This window comes from Euwallacea fornicatus, chromosome 31, assembly GCF_040115645.1.
Source record: "Euwallacea fornicatus isolate EFF26 chromosome 31, ASM4011564v1, whole genome shotgun sequence".
Lineage (NCBI taxonomy): Eukaryota > Metazoa > Arthropoda > Insecta > Coleoptera > Curculionidae > Euwallacea > Euwallacea fornicatus.
Genome location: NC_089571.1, coordinates 2,308,322 through 2,327,362, shown reverse-complemented (window position 1 = coordinate 2,327,362; position 19,041 = coordinate 2,308,322). Strand labels below are relative to the sequence as shown.

The window sequence follows — 19,041 nt, the reverse complement described above, 5'->3', positions numbered from 1 at the left end:
TATCTGGACCATAATTACGAGAAAGAACTTTTTTTAAAGAATGAACACGTGTTCTCCATATTGAAAAATCGAAGATGTTGCACTTATCTAAACTAAAATCGAAGGTAAGAAATTTTGTAGAGGGCAATTTACATATCATTACTCCCGTTTGTTAACGTAAAGTGTACGCGGCAAGGAGAATGGAATGTTTTTTTTTCCTATATGAAGAACGCCCTTTCGTTATCTAAAAAGCCCCTTTTCGTAATTAGATTGACCCATTTCCAAGTCCCTTCGAAGGAGTGCTGCGCAAAAGCACAACTGATAATTTATCATCTGCCGGACTACAAACGACAAATGTGGCAATGATATTATTTCCATTTTCCATGCTTACGGATTCTCCTCACTATTTTCATTCACTCGAAGCACGTTTATTAAATTTTGATTGATTTTTCTAGGCATGGTCATATTGGATCTAAATCGTACGTCTAAATGCCTACAGAGCTCGTAAAAAGTATTGTAACTCGTTTATAACTTTCATAACCGTGATATTTTTTCGAAGTGCTTAAACACGCATAATTTTGTTTTCAAAAAGGCATTCAATGCGTTATTTAAGATGTTCAAATGCGTAGCATCCCTGGTTTTGAAACTGATGTGTTTGGATCTATGAAGGAAATCACAGGTCGCGGAGCAAGATTTTAACTATGAGTTTATTAATGTGAAATGACAATTCAGCGGGGAACAGAGCGCCGACACAGCCTTTGAGTCGCTAGAGACCAACAGAAAAAAAGAGCTCTTGTACGTACTCTGTGAACTGCCTTAAATATAAAACGCCAATGGTGATGAACCATGGGCGTGCCCCGGCTCGAACTCGAACAGTCAGGAATGCGTTAATCGAGCACAAGCGTGCGTTTATAAAAAAAAAACAAAGTCGATGATGGTTGTCAAAAGTAGAAACGTTGAATTTAAAGTACGGCATCACCGATTTAGAGAAGAGATAGATTTTCAGTGATGAAGCGTCAGTCAATTCAAAATCTATCGCGAATAAAAATGGAAAAATTTATTCCCATTTTTCAGTTATTTTCGAATGCTTTGGAAAGCGACAGGGACTTTCCAAATTTTAAGACATATTCTTGAGTTCCGAGTCGCGCGACGTGGCTCCAATTCATCCGACCTCACATCTTTTACGGTTACCGAGATCCTCACGGTTGACCACCAGACAGAGACGACTTGTAAAATGCTAATTACTCGGCAGCCGACAAACCTACGGCTTCCTGCTCACCCCCACAGCTTCGCCAGGAATACCCGCTTTAGCACTGCAACTGGTCTTAACACCCTTCAATTGGTATACCCAAGTGTGACTTAACCCCATGTTTAGGAGCTGGCCATCTGGCTAGTGTGTCGTATGCAGGAGGCAGAGCTTATGACAGAAGACCATATATCTATATGTATGAAAATCCTCTGCAGAGCGACATTCAACTGTTGAGTTACTATATCAACAAGTTTAAGCAAGAGAAGGCTTACAATGGTGACTCCCCCAAAGGTATGTCGAGATTACTTACGAAAGTCATATAAATACTCGGAATTAAAGAGGACAAAGAAATGTTTACTATTAACTTTCGATTGCAACAAATCCGGAAAGGCCCTTCTTTCAAATTGTTTACTTTAAACTTTCAAACCTGGATAAGCTAGTTTAATCCAGCACTTGACTGGAACTTAGCAAACTTTTCTTATTTCTCCACGTAAAGCCGCGAAGCACGAGAAAATAGCTACGCAGATGAAAATGCTTTTGCTACTATTATAATCAGAATCCTAGAATCCGGATTTGTGTTCTTCAAGCATCAGTTAAAGCACTTTGCTAAACTAAATAATAGAATGCAAAAACACACTTTGTCTTCGCTTGAAAGTCCGTACACGTGCTGTATTAAGTTAATGATATCCCTTCAGCTTTTCATCATCTTCATTCAGATAAAAACGGGACACCATTAGTAGAGTATTTCGCATTGTACCGGGTATCTGGTAAAATAAATAAAGCGATAGAAATTCTGATAATTAAAAAAGAAAAGCGAATTATAACTGTTTGAAAGGTTCAGTTATTTAGTTGTGGATAAGTTTCTGTTGCTGGCCTAGAAAGCTGCCGCTTGTTCCACATAGTGACGAGGATAGTCTCGGAACTACCCGACCTAAGGCATGAGAAAAACAAAATGGTAAATATTATGTTATTTCCCAACACAAGCTCCTGTGAGACTGGCACTCTTTTCCCAGCGACGTTCCATGGCTTCTATACCCGGTTTACGGTAAGAGGCTGCGAATGTTTCAAAATAGCCATGCACCTCGGACTCCACTTCTTCATTATTGGCAAATCTCTTTCCACCGAACCATATTTTCAAGTTTTCGAAGAAAAAAATAATCCGAGAGGGCCAAATCTGGCAAATAGGATGGGCGAGGGAAAAGTTCGAAATCAAATTAATTGCTTTTGGCCGCAGTGATGACGGACGTGTGGACCGGTGCGTTGTCTCGATGAAGCAAAACTCTCTCTTTCGCCAAACGCTACATTAATTTGTATAATATTCTTAGTTTATTGTTTTTCCTTTAGGGAGATAGACAATAAAAATAATCCCCCGTGTATCCTAAAAAAAACTGAAGTCATCAACCGTTCCTTCAGACGGAACGATTTTCGCCTTCTTTGGAACCGATTCTCCCTTTTCGATTCATTGTTTTGACTGTTCATTCATCTTAGGTGCGAATTGATAGACCCATGTTTCATCCATGGTTCCGAATCGACGAAAAACTCGGACTTATTGCTCCGAAACTTCAGCAAACGCTCTCTTATAAACCCTCCCCACGGTACTGTTTTTGAACAATTGCGAGTACCGATCTTGCACGCGTATCCAGTTCTTCGGTCAAAACGTCATGTCCAGTACTTCATGAAATACCAATCATGTCTGCTAACTCGCACAATTTCAACTAACCGTTTCCAACTGTAGTATTGTGGATATTTACCACAATGTCTGCAGTGGTCAGATCTGGAGTGTCATTCCTCTTGGAAACTCCTGCGATGGCGCTTAACGCTGGTGCCAAGTATTTTACAGTTACTCACGAAGAACCAGATCCCCCCGAGTAAAATCTAGCTTCGTTTTGATGGATAAACTAAGACCTTTCAGGAAAAGTGTTGAATCACGCATCGATGGCCAATTTTTTCCATGTTCAGAATATCTCCTAACAGCAGCGGTCACAAAAAACGGCTCTAAAACCCTCAAACTTTAGATATCAACTTTTCAAGGTTAAGTTTTTGTAATAAAAACTAATTGTTAACAAAAAATGGCTATTTACATGCCAGGTCGTGCATCTCTGGGACTATCTTCGTATATTCGAAATACTTGGAATAACTTTCTGTAATATAAAAAATCTACACTTCGTTATTTCTTCTTATATGACAATTACCAACAATTTAGTCACATTTTAATGTTGCTTCCACTCAAAAAAGCCTGTCTTCACTGTAGCAGACCTTCTCGTGATGGCACCTGTTTACCAGTTTCCAGATCTCTGCAATTTGGGGTTCCTAACCAGCAACAAAATGGCGAATGAATAATCGCTTGATTCAAACAATCATTGAGCTAAATCAAGAACAAAGTGCCTTAAAATGAAAAAAAAACATGTTAGTGCTTTGAAGAACAACATTTTGGTCGAATTTATGATACTTTAAAATCAAGAACGCAGTTTCAACTACTGATCGTTTTTTAACAGTTTCGAACGTAGTGTTAGTTTGAATAGGTTTTTCTAGCGGCAGTAAAATAGCGCGCAGCTGCGTTCGAGAATCGGCCCAAAATGAGTCTCACATTCCCTTCTTGATTTCTTATAGTGAACCTACGAATCTAACTTTTGAGAAATACCAAGTGTTGATAAATTCAACGATACGGTGAGGGTCCCTTATTATCCAGACACCCGGTACTTGCGTCGCCCTTCTCACAGCTACCCGTGTGATTTTCTACGTAGTTTTGCGATTTTATCTCAGTTGTCATAACATTCACAGCTATCATTGTGTTTTTAGTCTAACGGAGTGTAATTGATGTTGTGGTTTTCTTCGTTACAGCAGAAAGTAAAAAAATTGAGGTTGAAGAAAAGCCGGAAATAACCGAAGTTACTGACTCTGAGCAAGCTTCTCATGCTTCCGAATAATCCCCGTCCTCATTTAAAATCCTATTACTCATTTCCTCTCACTTTTCTCCTTATTTTAATTTCCTCCGTTAATTTTTTATAAGGATACATTTGCTGTGGCTCTAATATGCCAAAGATTATATAACTGTTATATAATAAACACGTTCATTTAGGTTAAGAGGTTTATGTGCACAAGTTTATTTTTTATATAATTTTACTCCTCGATGTTGAAAAACGATTATTTAGGTCTATGATTTAAAGGAATTATTTATTCTTGTATACTCACCACTAATTAGTTATGTACTTGTAACTGCCAATATCACATCGCTTAGAAAATTACGAAAATGATAAAAAAAAAAACGATATTGACAGTAAGGAAAAAAACATACGTACACCGAAAAACTTGTAAAATGTGTTCAACAAAAACAATAAAATTATTTTCTTAGTTTATGGTTTCATTGTCCTAAATAACACGTGTAAGTATTTTGTTAAAGTGATGTAAGAAAAACTTGTGTTGTTTGCACTTTTATATTACGAAACGAAGGTTTAGTTTTTATGAACTTTTTAGAAAGTACGGGGGTAGATTTAATTTAAAGTCACGCAAGTGACGATTTGTGTAAATGGGAAATTTGCCGGACATTGTCTTTTCTTAGATTTTACATTTATCCCCGTCATAGAATGATATAGATGTACAGACACACTGTTAACTTATCTGAGGGATTCAGAAACCCTCTCCGTGAATTTTTGTGATTTCTTCAGCATTTTGAACGTTCCATCACGCTCTCAATAATTTAATATTTTTTATGAAGTCATACTCACGTTAACCCAGAACTTCGAAAAGAAACCTGAATTTCCTCGACCTTCTCGTTATACAGTTTCTTTAAGAATAGTATATTCCATCCAATCTACATTTATTATATGTCAAATACCTCATAATGATTTATTTTTTTTATTATTTCATTCTTTATCAATTTCTTTTACGTACTTTTAAGCAAAATTCAAAATCCTATCATTTGAATTTCTATTCTTTCTTCCATTTAATTCTTATTTTTTTCAGGACTTAATCCGTAGACTTATTAACTTTCTTTAATATCTTCGAAGTTATAACCTACATAACCATTTTTGCCAGTTTAATTTATAATATTTGCCTGGTTTTTTTGGAGACAACTCTCGAGTGTATTATTTTCGAATGTTGTTCATTTTTTTTATATTTAAAAAAACAGCGTCAAATCTCGATAAATTCCCTAATTTATGATATTATAGTCTTAAACGAATCCCAAATAATAAATCGTTAAATTACATAAAAAAATCCTTTGCTCCATGTCTACGTTTAGACCACGAAACAAAGGTAATTTTTCACCTATAATTTTTGATAAAATTCAATGGAAATATAAATTATTGAGTGTTAACAATTCCATCAGATATTTTTCCAATCTTGTGAATTGAAAATAATCAAACTGACCATTTATTATTATTGCAAAAATTCTGAGATAATGAGTCCTCTTTCGTCTAAAGGTGGCAAATTTATTTGCAATCTCAAATTTGTGACATAAAGACAGTTGGATTTAAGTTCACAGATTCAGTGGTAGTGAATAGTTCCCAATGTAATCGAAAATAGGTAAGTTTAATATGTAAATAAATTTATTATTAAGTGTCGCTTAATAGAAATTGATGCAGAATTAAATTTAGAATTTTGACATGTAAAAATATACGGGGTGTTCCATTTAAAATAAGCGACTTTTTTGGTTTAAAAGTTCTTTGAATTTGATATTATTTTTTGGAGACCCTGTATAATATTTATAAAAACTTTTCTCGTTAACCAAACCTTCCATGTCTATTTAACATGGTAACAAATTTTCATAGAGCCAACTTCAACGACACCTGTGAATTTTACATATGGAAAAAATGTTTTTTTTTTAAGATTTTTCTTTTAAATCAAAATATCTTCGAAACGGTTAGGCTGAGGTATAGAGATATTTAATAAAAATTTAATCAGGTTAATTCCTAAATTCGAAAAATGCAAAATTATGCCGGTTATTTCACTTGAAATAAGAAAGTTGACATTGGCTTTCGGTATAGTCGGAAGTAATATGACCTTTAAATTATTTTTAAAAAATAGAGTGAATTTATATTAATTTAACCCCAAAATATGAAAAATGAAAAATAAAAGTTCAAAAATGTCTAACGAAACAGTTACATTTATCACCCTATATAGAGTGTTTCATAAACATACCGACAAACTTTCTGGGTATGTAGAGCTCATAAAAACCAATATTTAGATAAATGTATGTTTAGTTTCTTATCTCTTTTTTTAATGCCAAAAACGGTTTTAGATAATCGCGTTAAATTAGGGACACATTAGGACGAAATACCCTGTATGTTCTGGAGTAGGCAGATTATATCCACTTGCACCGGTTTTCAGCTTAACTGTACAATTTCAGTATTCGTTACGGTAACATTCATAGTTAAAATCAAGTTCTTTGGTTTTTGTTTAATTCCTACAAAACCGATGTTCGAAAATAAATAATAAAAGCTCGATCATGTAGAAAATAAAATTACCTTTCAAACGAGGTATAACACAACCCCTCTGTCAATTTGAAAATTTCCAAAGGGTAGTTTCCAGGGGTAGAGAGACGACAAAAACAATTTTTTTACGAAATGCCCCCCCCCCCCCCCCCACTATTAAAGTTTACGTGTTTTACCTTTTTTTAACAAACAACAAAAAAGATATTCAGGAGTGAACATTTTTCCCTAGGACACCCCGTATATAGAAACGTATGTTTCTCTCTATATATAACCCTGTTGCGGAGAAAGGGGGGAGGAAAAGGTTTTGTTGATTCGTACCTCGAGTTTTCGGTCATATAGCAATCTTCGTATTATGTGAATAATGTACTTGGGCGCCCCCACGCAGAATAACTTAAATAGCAACCCCGCGTGCTATATGAAGCCCCAACCTTTATTCATGTCCAATAATAGTACAGATGATGGACATGTTTTGTGGACGCGTAGTCTGTACGTTGTTGATCAATGTGAAAAGTGATTGTGTCGTTGAGGTTCTTGATTTAAACTCACACCGGTACCTCGGTACCTGTTTGTCTGTCAGTCTTTGTAGTCGCTTTTTTTTCATCATTAGTTCGAACAGTGTACCAAGCTGTAGTGTGATAGGTCTATGATGTTCTACTTCAGAATATTCTGTCTCATTCTTTGGTATTGGAATTATTATGCCGTCCTTCCACGATTGAAGAATTATGTTTTTATTCCGGCAATCATTCAATTTATCTAACATGAATTCACGGGTGCGGGGTGATGCATTGTTTTCCAATGTCCGCCCTAATCTTGTCCTCCCCCGGCGTGGTGTTTTTAGGTTGTCTGATGGCTCGTCAATCTTCAGGTCGCTGATTTTTTTCGCATGTCCAGTTTTTATTAGACACATTGTCGAAGGAGTTTTTCTACCATTGATTCGTCACTCTCCACTCGACTACATGGAATTTCTTGTTTCTGCCAATCGTAAAAGCTCCCCGGTAGTGCTCGGCTCATGTCTCCGCCTTGCTCTTGTCAGCATGTAGTTCTTTTCCATTTTGATTGATTATGTTCGTGACGTGTGTTTTCTCGGCAATTTTCTCATCTTAGTCCAGTGTGTTCGTCCCAAAATCGTTTTCGGTCTCTCTGCACGCCCCAATCCATTTGCTCTTTTAGTACTGCCATGCCATCCCCAGGATATCTTTATTAATTTTTTTTCGAAATTTGATTTTAAAGTAATGTCCTGCATCTGATTATACGCTCAGTATAATTCCCTTATAAACTTAATTAGTTTTAATACGGTAAAATGCACTGATAAAGTTCGTTTCTCTCTGTTTGGTCAGTACTTCTTCATGACGATCGCCCTTTCTCTCAGTACTCCTCCGTTAATATAAAATTCCCCGCCGTCGTTGCGTAACTGTCAATATAGTTTATAATTTTTTCTATCTAAGTTTTGTTAATATTTTTGTCTGTCTTGCTCGATTTGTTCGTTTTTGTTAGCTGTGTTAGTCCTATATATTAAGGGCAAACGCCGTTGTTAGATGGTCTGGACTCGACCCGTTCGGCTACTTGGTCTGGGACGTGGGTGCGGTTACGTGTATGGAAAAGTATGTCGGGGGTCGAGTCTTCGTTTTCGGACCTTAGAAGTGTGGGTGGTCTCTGTCGCCTCACAAAACAAAATTTTTCAAAAAAATTACTTAATTGTTTCTTTTTGCTCTGGTTTAAGATAAATTCTCCTATATTAATAACATATTTATACAGAGATGCTTTTATTATTATGTTTTGCTATAATATGTATTTGAATGCTGATGCATGTATATTAGGAACATGTATATTTTGTCGTTCCGGTACGGAACAGTGAAGCGTAGACATTCACTTAGAAGATTGTTTAGGGATGGGGAATTTGCCTTATCTAGTTTCACTATAGGTTTAAAAATTGCAAGTGCATCTTCTCTTGCATTGTGTATTGCCTCGCCGTGCTTATATATAGAATACGGTCTGTCGCACATAACGATGAACAGCATGGAGATCTCGGAAAGGGTAATAGATACAAAACTGCATAAATTCGAAAAAAGTTGTGCAATTTAAAACAAATTGAGAATCCGTTTTTGTTGCAGCTGAGTTCTTAATGGTTCCGGAGATAACCGAAATAAAATGAATTTGGCGGTTTTCGTTTTCCGCAAGTATCTCTTGTACGATTACATTTGGACGAATGGAAGCTCTCCATTATCGAGACACTTCTTTGAGATCTTCTTGGTAGGATTCGACACTTTCCTTTTTAAGTTCTTGCTTTCGGACATAAGTCGTTTTGAATTTTGATTTTTATATAGGAGCAATATCGAATACTTTTGAAATCGTCGCAAATTTTTCCCATTTGGCATTTTCCTCAAAGATGTAGCCACTTCGCGTACATTTTGTAAAATTTCATAAATATATGCGTTAACGTCGAAACCGGTCAAATATAATCGTTTTACGGAGCCTCTTTTAGCTCACGTTTGGCTGCAGCAAGTAGCCTCCAAGAAAAGGGAAAAATAGCCAAATTTCTGACCCTATTAAATAATCTATTTGAATTTTCTCGTTATTGTACCCAAAATTTTATAGCGGTTCTCCTGGATATTTTGTTAAAAGTCATAACGATTGGAAACGCGATGGTTGCTACCGTTAGTTCAGGTTAGTTCAGGTTAGCTATAGTTATACCGCGGAACCGAGTAATGCGGGAAAACCTGTTAAAAAAATTCAGAATTTTAGTAAAGTGAATTTGAAAAAAGTCTTTAATTCGGCAATTTGCTGTAATGGGAATGGAAGTGAAGTAGAAATGTGAATTTCTATTCTTTACCCGGTACTAACGAAACGGAGCATACTATACAAAAACGAACCTCCTGGAAACATTGTATGTATTACAAATCCGTAAAATGGCATAATAGAGCATAATGTAATATGAGAAAACTTACAACTGCGAATAAATCATTAATCCAATTTTAAATCTAAAAACTAAAAATTATGTTGCAGCACCACACCATTAGAGCACACGGCACTTATGTAAAATCGATCTCGCATATTATCGATTCACATGCGATTAGACCGAAATATACATAAGTACACTCTACACCACGTTCACGAGCTCTAAATTGAGTATCACAAATCCACTAGTTAAATAAGACGAATATGCGCAGTTGGCTACAGTATACTATTACCACATAAAAAGTAGTGGTCCTCTAATTGGCTTTCGTAACTCCAGCTATAAAAAGAAAACTACAATTTGCAATGTAAATATAATAGGTCGTAAATATTAATGGAGTTGTTAATAACAACTTGTCAGCCTTGTGGCAAATTTTCAAAAATATTAATGAAGCAAACGCCTACTTTCTCTTAATAATAGGATTCGATGACACTCCTTTTGAAAAAGCCCGCAGAAAGGTTTGAAAAACGTTAGCTGCGACTAACGACTTCAACGTATTACGTAACTTAGAGAATTTTCCATTTAACGCAACGCAAAAGTGCAAAATTACGGCTCATTTAAGCCAACAGTGGCGTGCTAACAACGCGCTTCTTTGGAACTATGCTAAGAATGCGAATAAAACCCGTCCATTCCAGAATAAATATTTATGTCGCGCCTTTTACAAATTTCTGGATTTATGGATTCTTGCATTTCGACGGACATGACCAAATTCCTTCGTTTTATAAGTAAATCCATCGTTCACTTATAGCTTTTAAATGAAATTTCCAAGGTTTCGTGATATTAAATTCTTGCTGTTCAGGTGAAGGATGGTCCTTCATCGCATCAAAGTTTACCTTTTCAATCAGAGAAGGAATAATTTAATTTGCATATCTGCCTATCCTTGAGGCCTCCTTTGCTAAATGAATGGAGTGGAATTTATGGAAACGTTTTCCTTTTGACAGTATAATTTCATTTCCATGGCAAAAGGAAGGTTGGCTCAGTTCATAGAAGAGAGGAATTTTGGACAGTGTTTATTTTAAGTGAAAACGAAAGGCCAGACAAAGAAGAGCAGAATAAAAATATGTAGGAAGACAAAACACAAAAAAAAGATAATGAAAGTTGAAGTTCTCGCTCATGCCGGATGACCCACTGACAGATCCAATTCCATTTAATTAGAATGTCCAGTCTCGTTTACGGAATGTTAGAACATCAGCTTAAGGAAATTACCCAGATGAACATAGATCAGCTTCAAGATGCTAATAAGCATTTTGAATGATGACTTTTTCGGATTGAGTAAAGACTGCTTTACCTCCCCGTTCAATATCACTGTCAGAAACACGTTTAGGGCAAAGAAAAGGTAAGTAGACTACAATAATTCCTCCTCTCCACAAGCAGAACGACCATATCTCTGGACAGTCGTTCACAATAAATTGAAAATTTAGAATTTTCAGATTGAGGAGGTGCGAAAATTGGTTGAGGGAAGCGAAGATGCTGCATCGACGAATTAGCATTTAGACATCGTCGACTTCGCCTTCCGTCCTGCATTCGGTAGATTTTGAGGTTGGAAAAAAATCCATCGATGAGAGCATAGAGGGTGTCTCAAAAAAACGAGCGAAGGTAGAACTCAGTTATCTATGAACGGATTTTGATGGCCTGAAAATCAAATAAAATTACATTTTCGAAAATATTAAATAACGCTAAAGATCATTGTTGAACTCAACTTTTTCCGCTTCAGGTGTCAACTCACAATTTCAAATGGAACGACGTGGTTTTTTTACGTTTTTTATAGAAAATATTTTTCTAAATTTAACGATGTATGACAAGTTAATGTTAAAAAAATTTTAACTGAAAAAATTGACAAATTTGAACAATATGAGTGTTGCAGCCGTCTGTGTCCTAAATTTGGACATCATGAGTTATGAAACCATCAGAATCGCCATCGGGCCATCTGCGTTATTCTGCCTCATACATTTTCTCTTCAAAGGCATGTAAACTAACTATATTGTCTTCTGTGAGTTTAATTAAGCATAATCGTTAGATTATATCTCATATCTTTAAATAAAATCATTACGCTCACACGTTCGTTACGTAGTATACACGGTTAATACGTACGTAGTACACATAGTTTAGCGTCTCCTATAAGTTTCAGTAAACATCAAAGTGCGGCAAAATGCTACTTTAAATTAGCGAATGTGCGAAGTAAAGCCACTTTCCCACATACACTTAAACATTCTTTTTAAAGATATTGTTTCCAATTCTTGAGGAAAGTATGTTTCTTTCCCATAACGGCACAAATTTTGAGTCGCATCGCTCCTGTAACGGCACTCCAGCGCGAGAAAGTAGCACTTTCCGTGCTTCCTTGGAAAATAACTATTCCAGGTTGATGAGAAGGCAGATGACTGATATTTGAAACAGAAAACACCCTTTTCCCTTTGATCCGGTTGCTTTTAAAATAATTAAATTAATGGGCTACTGCGAGGTAGATAATCTTCTTATCGGATTCTATACATGTTCCTCATATACTTTGTGACTTTGCAGGAACTGCAAGCTAAGGAAGTTAAAATGAAGCAATTACTGAGTCACAAAAAAGCGGTCTACTCTTGCGCCTCAGATGTATTTGGAGTATTTTTTTGATTAAAATGTGAATGTTAAAATAACTAATTACTAAATTAATTTAGGAGAGTTTTCGTCTCGTGCTGCCACTTCAACCTTTGGATGGACCTGATATGGAAAAGGCCATACGTTCTTCTTCGGGCTCTCTCAAAAAGCAAAAAAATACGCAAATAAATTTGAAAATTTAATTATAGAAAACTGAATATTTGCTGAATAATTTTTTGCACGAGGAATCAGTTTCGACTAACACTTCCGGATAATTCAAATAATTTTTAATACATTCTTTTGACTGAAATTTCAGAAAAAAAGAATCTTTTACTTTCCAGGTGAAGTCTGAGGGCGTAGGTACTTCCTGGAGAACTCGCTTAGTTCATAAAGGAATTAAAAAACAGCAAATCTAACGATGTCTATGGCATTAACACTGCATTCGTGATATAACTGGCAGATAGATTAACGGACTCTTTGGCAGTGATTACGTTAACGAGCGTTTCATTCATAGGGGTTTTCCCCCATAAAGCTGCACCAACATACCAACCGTTAATTTGACATTAAAATTGTTATTGTCTTCTTTTCTTATTAAACTTCGTCATCTTATTACCGATTCGCAAATACAATATTCGTGTTGCGCCATCGCTTAAACGCATTATTCTCGTAAACGGTTTTTCCTAGCAACATCAACTAGGTACATCTTTTTTTACTAAGAAACGATGACCATATACAGTACTGTGTTCAAAAATTGTTTATACCGGGGGGCAAAATATTTGAATGGATCAAATTGTTGCTGTGGGCTGTTGTAAGTGGCGCCCTCCCTCGGATAAGTGCAATTTTCCAGTAGATATGAATTCAGCCTCTTGAAAAACTCTCCTGCAGCAACTTTCAGGTTTTTATGTTGCACAGTATAGAAAATATGATCAAAAATTGATTTTTAAATTTCAATTTTCACGCCCTCTAGCGCTGTTATTATCAACTTTCGGATTATAATAAATAAGGCTAAATTGCCTTGCTTTTATCTAGAGAATCTGTGGGAAAGCGTTGTAAAGACCTTTTGCAGACGTTGTGTATATTCGTTACTGCTAGTTTTAGTTTTATTACTAACATTATACAGGGTTGCTCATTAGTGCGTCAAAGTGCGATACCTCAGTAAATATAAGTTTTGGAAGGAAATTTGTCTTAGTAAAATTTTTGGGGAATAAAAGGCACGTATTTTTAAATTATTTTCAAATGTACAGGGTCTGTCATAAAAGTGTGGTAGTACCAATTTTTTTTTTTTTTTTAAATGGAACCCCCCAATTTTTTTTTTTTTTTAATTATTCAAGGAGGCGCGTAAAACAAAAAATCTTATATACAGGAGTTTTTTTTTAAATTGATTCTGAGCAAATTTTGCTCCTAATACCAAATTCTCTAGTGACTTTTTCCACTAATCAGACTGAACGTTTGCAAGACATTTTTTGCAAACGGCAATTTTTCTGTCGTCCCCCATTAATCGATTTCAGAGTTTTTGAGTTGAAGGTACCTGTTACATTTGGCCATTAGTTTATGTCTATTTAACTCTCAAATAAATGCATTTAAGTCTCAACAAATTCGAGCAATATTGAGTATAGAATTTTTTCCCTGGCTCAGAGCAATAACGAAGATGAATGGCATTTCTTTTCTTTCCATAAGAATTGTGAACATATTGACGTAAAGGTTGCAGTTTGCCCGAACAAATAATATTTGCGAAATGCTAAATCTAGCGCTATTGAGGTAAACATGATTATTTTAAGAAAAATGCTGGATTTCAATGTCTCTGGAAGGAGTAAATGTAAACGTTCTGTTATTGTAGGTGACCAAACAGAATTATTGTTAATATTTTTAAGACAAAAACGGTTAATGACGATTGTTAATATTTTTAATTAAGCTGAGAATTGAGCACAGCGACATTTCTCTTAGAGATTCAGAATTTGTCCCCGGTAAGAAATAAGATTTATTATTGTGATTAGTCATGTTTTCTCAGAATCGATTTTCAGTTTAATCGCGGGGGACGATTGAGGATTGTGTTGTCGAAATTCGCCTTCTTCTTGGTGTTCTAAATAAGTCACCATTAAGTCTGTAAGACATTTTTCAGAATTGAGCTCGAAGCTTGCTCGGCATACATTTCACAACACCTACGTTTAATTCATTTACACGCAGCCAGTTGTCCACACTCCAATTACCAGATACGTGGTTATGCGTTTCGGACAATTAAATATAAAAGCAGCCAAATGTTAGTTGAGTTCGTCTAAAACAGTAAATGAAAATGAAAATCTCTGTTACAATTCCAGGACGTGCACAGGTGCATAAACATTATATCGAAATGTCCATTCGATGTTCAAGTTTACGTAAACAATAAATAGAGTCCCAATTCGAGGCACAGGACGAATGACCCTACGTAGATGTAATTCAGCGGGACAATATTTTCGTCACATCAAGAAATCACCATAAGGTGGTAGCGTAAGGGTTGTTTCTTACATGTATAAAATAATAATACAGTTATACATAAGGGGACATTATTTAGGCTGATATACGACAAAAATCTTATATGTGGCAAATCGCTTCATCTTCGAAATACGAAGTGTTCAAAAAACAGCCCCGGTGTCTTGAAGAGTTCGCCAATCACGTAGAAGTACATTAGATTTATGTACCCCAATGAGTGGTGGCCATTTTTGTATGTTTCAATGCATTAATTTCATTCATTTGAATTTTACGTGTCCTATTCAGTATGCGCGAAAGTGCGAAAAAAATGTTCTATCTCGGAAGGAAAACGATGTACAATAGAAAAATCAAGGAAAAGCATGTTGAATTATCTACTGTTCGGAATAATTATGGAAATTGCGAAAATTCGTCGAATCTTAATATTTTTTTGCAAAATTTTGGGAAATCTGCCCTGCGGGTACGTTTTGAAACTCCTGGGATGAATTCACATTGTAGAGTGGACCAATGAAAACAAGGCAGATTCCTCATGTGTAAAATCACTGATCCGTCGATTAACGTTTCAGGGAGGAAAATTTTTGCGCTTATTTTTAACTCTGCCACTTCCAACCCCGGAGAGGAGGGGGTAAGATGCATCCCTTGAATTTTCGATAAGACTGGGGATCAAGTGGTAGTTCATTTTAAAGGGCATCGGATTCCCTTTTTAACGCTTCCCAGTGCTCTAAGTTTAACGTGGTGGTTTGTGACAAGACGCATTTATAAAAAACCGGTCAATAAAGGACAACAATGCCTTTGTCATCTCTGTAGTTAATACGATTCTTACGTAACAACTGCTTATTGTGTTTTTTCCAATCACACTTTAACCAACTTGAAGCAAAGGAGCGTTAAGTGTCAGTCTTTTTATCGCTTAATGAAGTACATTAACAATCTACTTTGGTTTGTTTAAAAAAAGGGTTCATTTTACACATTAAACTGTAAAAATTATTATCATTTATCGGCGTTTTGTTTAAAATTTTACAAATCAAGTTTCAGCAGTTACTTCTGCCATGGAATTCCATACTTCTGACCAAAATAAATGCAGCAATTTTTTTACTTCTCTTTGGAAGTAGGTGTAATGAGTTATGTAAATTCCATTTGTCTACATTAAATAACCCACATGATTTTGTCTGTGCGGCTTTTAGTATTTTGATCACTGGGTAAGTTGGAAATCAACAGTATATACAGGGTGAGTCGGGAGGATCGTGCCAAACTTCAGGAGCGTATTGTACATGAAAAATAAATGTAAAAAAACTCAAATGTTGTTATCCGATTTTCGTTTGTTTTTTTTTATCCTCCCGACTCACCCTGTATATAGGTAAAATTGCAGGTAAATGCTGAGTGTAAAAATTTTGAATCGTCCACCTATGTAAAGCTACTTCTATTAAAAACCTGAACTTGTGCTCAGAAAGTATTACGTTTTCTCGCAAAAATGATCATTGAAGAAGTTTATGTTAACAATAGAAAAAGCGTCAGTACTTCTCCGATGTTGGCTCGTTTAACATTGAAAATGTGTTTTGTCGAAACCTGCTACGTGAAATTCAGAGAACTCGAAAGCATCGAAAAGAGAATGCAAAGACCTTTAAAATGAGGTATCACTTGAACCCCAATCCCATTTAAGATTTAAAGGGTGCACCTTGCTGCCCCAAGGGGTTTTGAAGTGGCAACGTTGAAATTATCCGCAGAAGATTTCTCCCCAGGAAGAGAAATCGATGGGTCCTAGCGATTTTTTCCGCAAGCCATAAGTAAGAAAATCGTTTCGTTTTCATTAGCCCACCCTGTATTTAAACTCTATCGTTTATCATAAATAAATCATGAAATGAAAAACGGCATAAAAACATATCACAATATTTTAATTCAATTTGGGGGAAATGTTTTTTCAAAAATAATAAAAAAAAACATTTTTTTTTAAATCCTCGATACTCTATATTTCATAGATGAAGAGATCCGAGATATGTGTTGATAAAAAAAAACCTTGTTTTTGACCCGAGGAGTGACCTCTTAGTGTATGTGTGAGAAAGTACAGGATGTTTCCTACATATACGGCGTAATGTAAAACGACGAATTTGAGAAGTATCAAATTTTGCAATCTCCAGTTGGAAGTCAGCAATTTTCCAGTATCAAAATTCCAGCATTACATTTACGTCATCTCCCCGTTCCAATTAAAACTTTTACTGCTTCTTTTCTCCTCTTCTCGCTTTCCCCATTCTTATCTTCATTAATCTTTCAAGACTATCAGCGGTCACATAGCTATCCCCTGTATGAACTACGGCTGTTGTTTACCTAAACATTTACGTCACAAAAATGCAATTGAAATGTTATCTCTACAACTTAACACTGATCAATATTCGTGACGTCATAATCACGATCGATTGATAACAACAAAATAATTTGGTTTCAAATCTCTGTAGTTACTACACGTACTTGTATTTAGTTTCAAACAATGTTTATATGAATTTATGCGACTAAAATCAACAAATCGTTTAATCTGGAATATTTCGAGGAATAAATATGTCGATGATAATGGAATGGCTGAACAAGGCTTCAACCCCGACATGCGGGCATATTGCATATTAATTGACAATTAAAAGATTATTGTCGTCATCCCTCTGTTCAGTTATTTAGCATTCCATAACGTTGTGCTGAAGATTCGGTTTTAAACTATGGCTCGGCTGGGTCCAACGTCTGATGAGATATTCCAAGGGTAAACGCAGCTAATAGTTCAATTTTCATTTCAGCGGATACAAGACACTGTTAAGTAATCTCCTCTTTTGTTACATAGTTGCGTATTAAGAATTCTGAACTTGGACAATAACTCGAAAAAAAAAAAAAAAAAAGTGAAAATTTTTGAAATTGGTGAGAGGTTTTTAACTTCGACCCACTTAATAAGACTGATATACAGGGTGGCCCGCTGAAAACGAAACGAACAAGTTCGTGCGCAGGACATTTTTTTTTGATAATCTCCAAGACGCTTTAGGAAGTGAATTCTTCTTTATCGCAATACTTCTCCCTCTTAAAAATAGAATTGATGTGTCTCATAGTTTAAAGGAAAAAAAATCCTCGACACGAACTCGTCTGTTTCGTTTTAAATCGGCCACCTTTTGTAGAGTGCCAATTTCCAATGAGCAGCCAGAACATCCAGGTTTTTTATTAACAAACACCCTGTGACTGACCCGTCGTTTTCAGCTGAGTTTGTCCGAAAAATGGCGGGTGTTCTCAGTTTTTTAATACATATCTTCTGCTCGATTTTTGAGTTCTACGTTGGGAAATACAAATTTAACCATAGAGTTTGAGCCAAAATAGACACTATGAACTTTTGCAATAAAAAAGCACCAACTTTTGTAACTGGCAGGTAAATTGAAAGTATCAACTTTTATAACAAGAAAGCAGCTACTTTTATAACTTTCTTGGTATTACCGATTTGACCCCTTATTTTCAGATATTTCTTTTACGACGAATCATTGCTTGTCTTGGTTCCTGTTCAGCTGCTATCCAGAACATATAGGATGTATTAAAACTATAGCTACGAAATCACTCACTATAATTCATTATTTTTGTCCAGAAAATCATTAGTGCTTTCAGTTTTTGCACCTGTTTAGGGCATACATTCCTTCATGGGTAATATCTTAGCCTTCTCAGTATTAACAAGTGACCACCATTGATGATGTCCGTTTCTACTTGACTCTCTACCAGGTGTGCGAGTCCTGTATTTAAATAAATTTCGAATTTCCTCGTTGAGCATCCAACATTTCTACTTTTCCTGTCGTTACAACGGTTCAGCTATAAAATCGTCATTAAATTTCATCAATTTTCATTCAAGAAAATTTATGTAATTGTGCCCACTTACATGTAAGTTCTATCCAGTTTATAATCACGTTTTAACGGTACTAGACGATTTCACGGTTTATAAAGAGTTTTTCCCGTGGAATATCCAATTTCCAACTTTGTTATTGTCACAGACAATCTGAGAACGGAACCTTCCATGACGCATTATTTGCAAGTAGATATTGTTATCATAAACGGTCGTTGGCCTTTTAGTGTTTTCGTAAATGCTTTAATTGTTAGAAAGCTCGTTCGAACTGAAATTATCATTTGCTGCAAGAGGAACCAAATACGTGGTTGCGAGAGTCGATCTTTGGATAGAAAAGTACCCTCTCCATACCACCTCAACTGTGAGTCCCGGGTCTCAAAAAGGGAGTCCAAGTTGGCTTTTGATCGATACAATCCGAATGTTGGCAGGCTGCAAGTTAAATGTCCGAGAGACACGTGGGATCCCTGCTAATTTTTGTTAAAACTCAGGAACGACGGAAATCGAGTCTTGAGCTCATCGATGGACGGGTCGTTTGGTTTGT

The 19,041-nt window shown here is 35.8% G+C and overlaps 1 protein-coding gene and 1 long non-coding RNA gene across 7 annotated transcripts in view; both read left to right on the top strand.

Annotated features, from left to right (window-relative positions):
- LOC136348108 (uncharacterized protein CG45076-like) overlaps positions 1–19,041 on the top strand; it is a 97,142-nt gene that overhangs the window by 73,675 nt on the left and 4,426 nt on the right. For all 6 annotated transcript variants that reach the window (XM_066298692.1, XM_066298693.1, XM_066298689.1 and 3 more), the window contains one exon: positions 1,355–1,519. In XM_066298692.1, the coding sequence (XP_066154789.1) occupies positions 1,355–1,519 (165 nt within the window). The remainder of the gene's footprint in view (positions 1–1,354; positions 1,520–19,041) is intronic.
- On the top strand, positions 1,526–4,116 carry LOC136348124 (uncharacterized). Its single transcript, XR_010733588.1, has 2 exons — positions 1,526–2,183; positions 2,242–4,116. It is a non-coding gene; the product is annotated as an uncharacterized lncRNA (long non-coding RNA).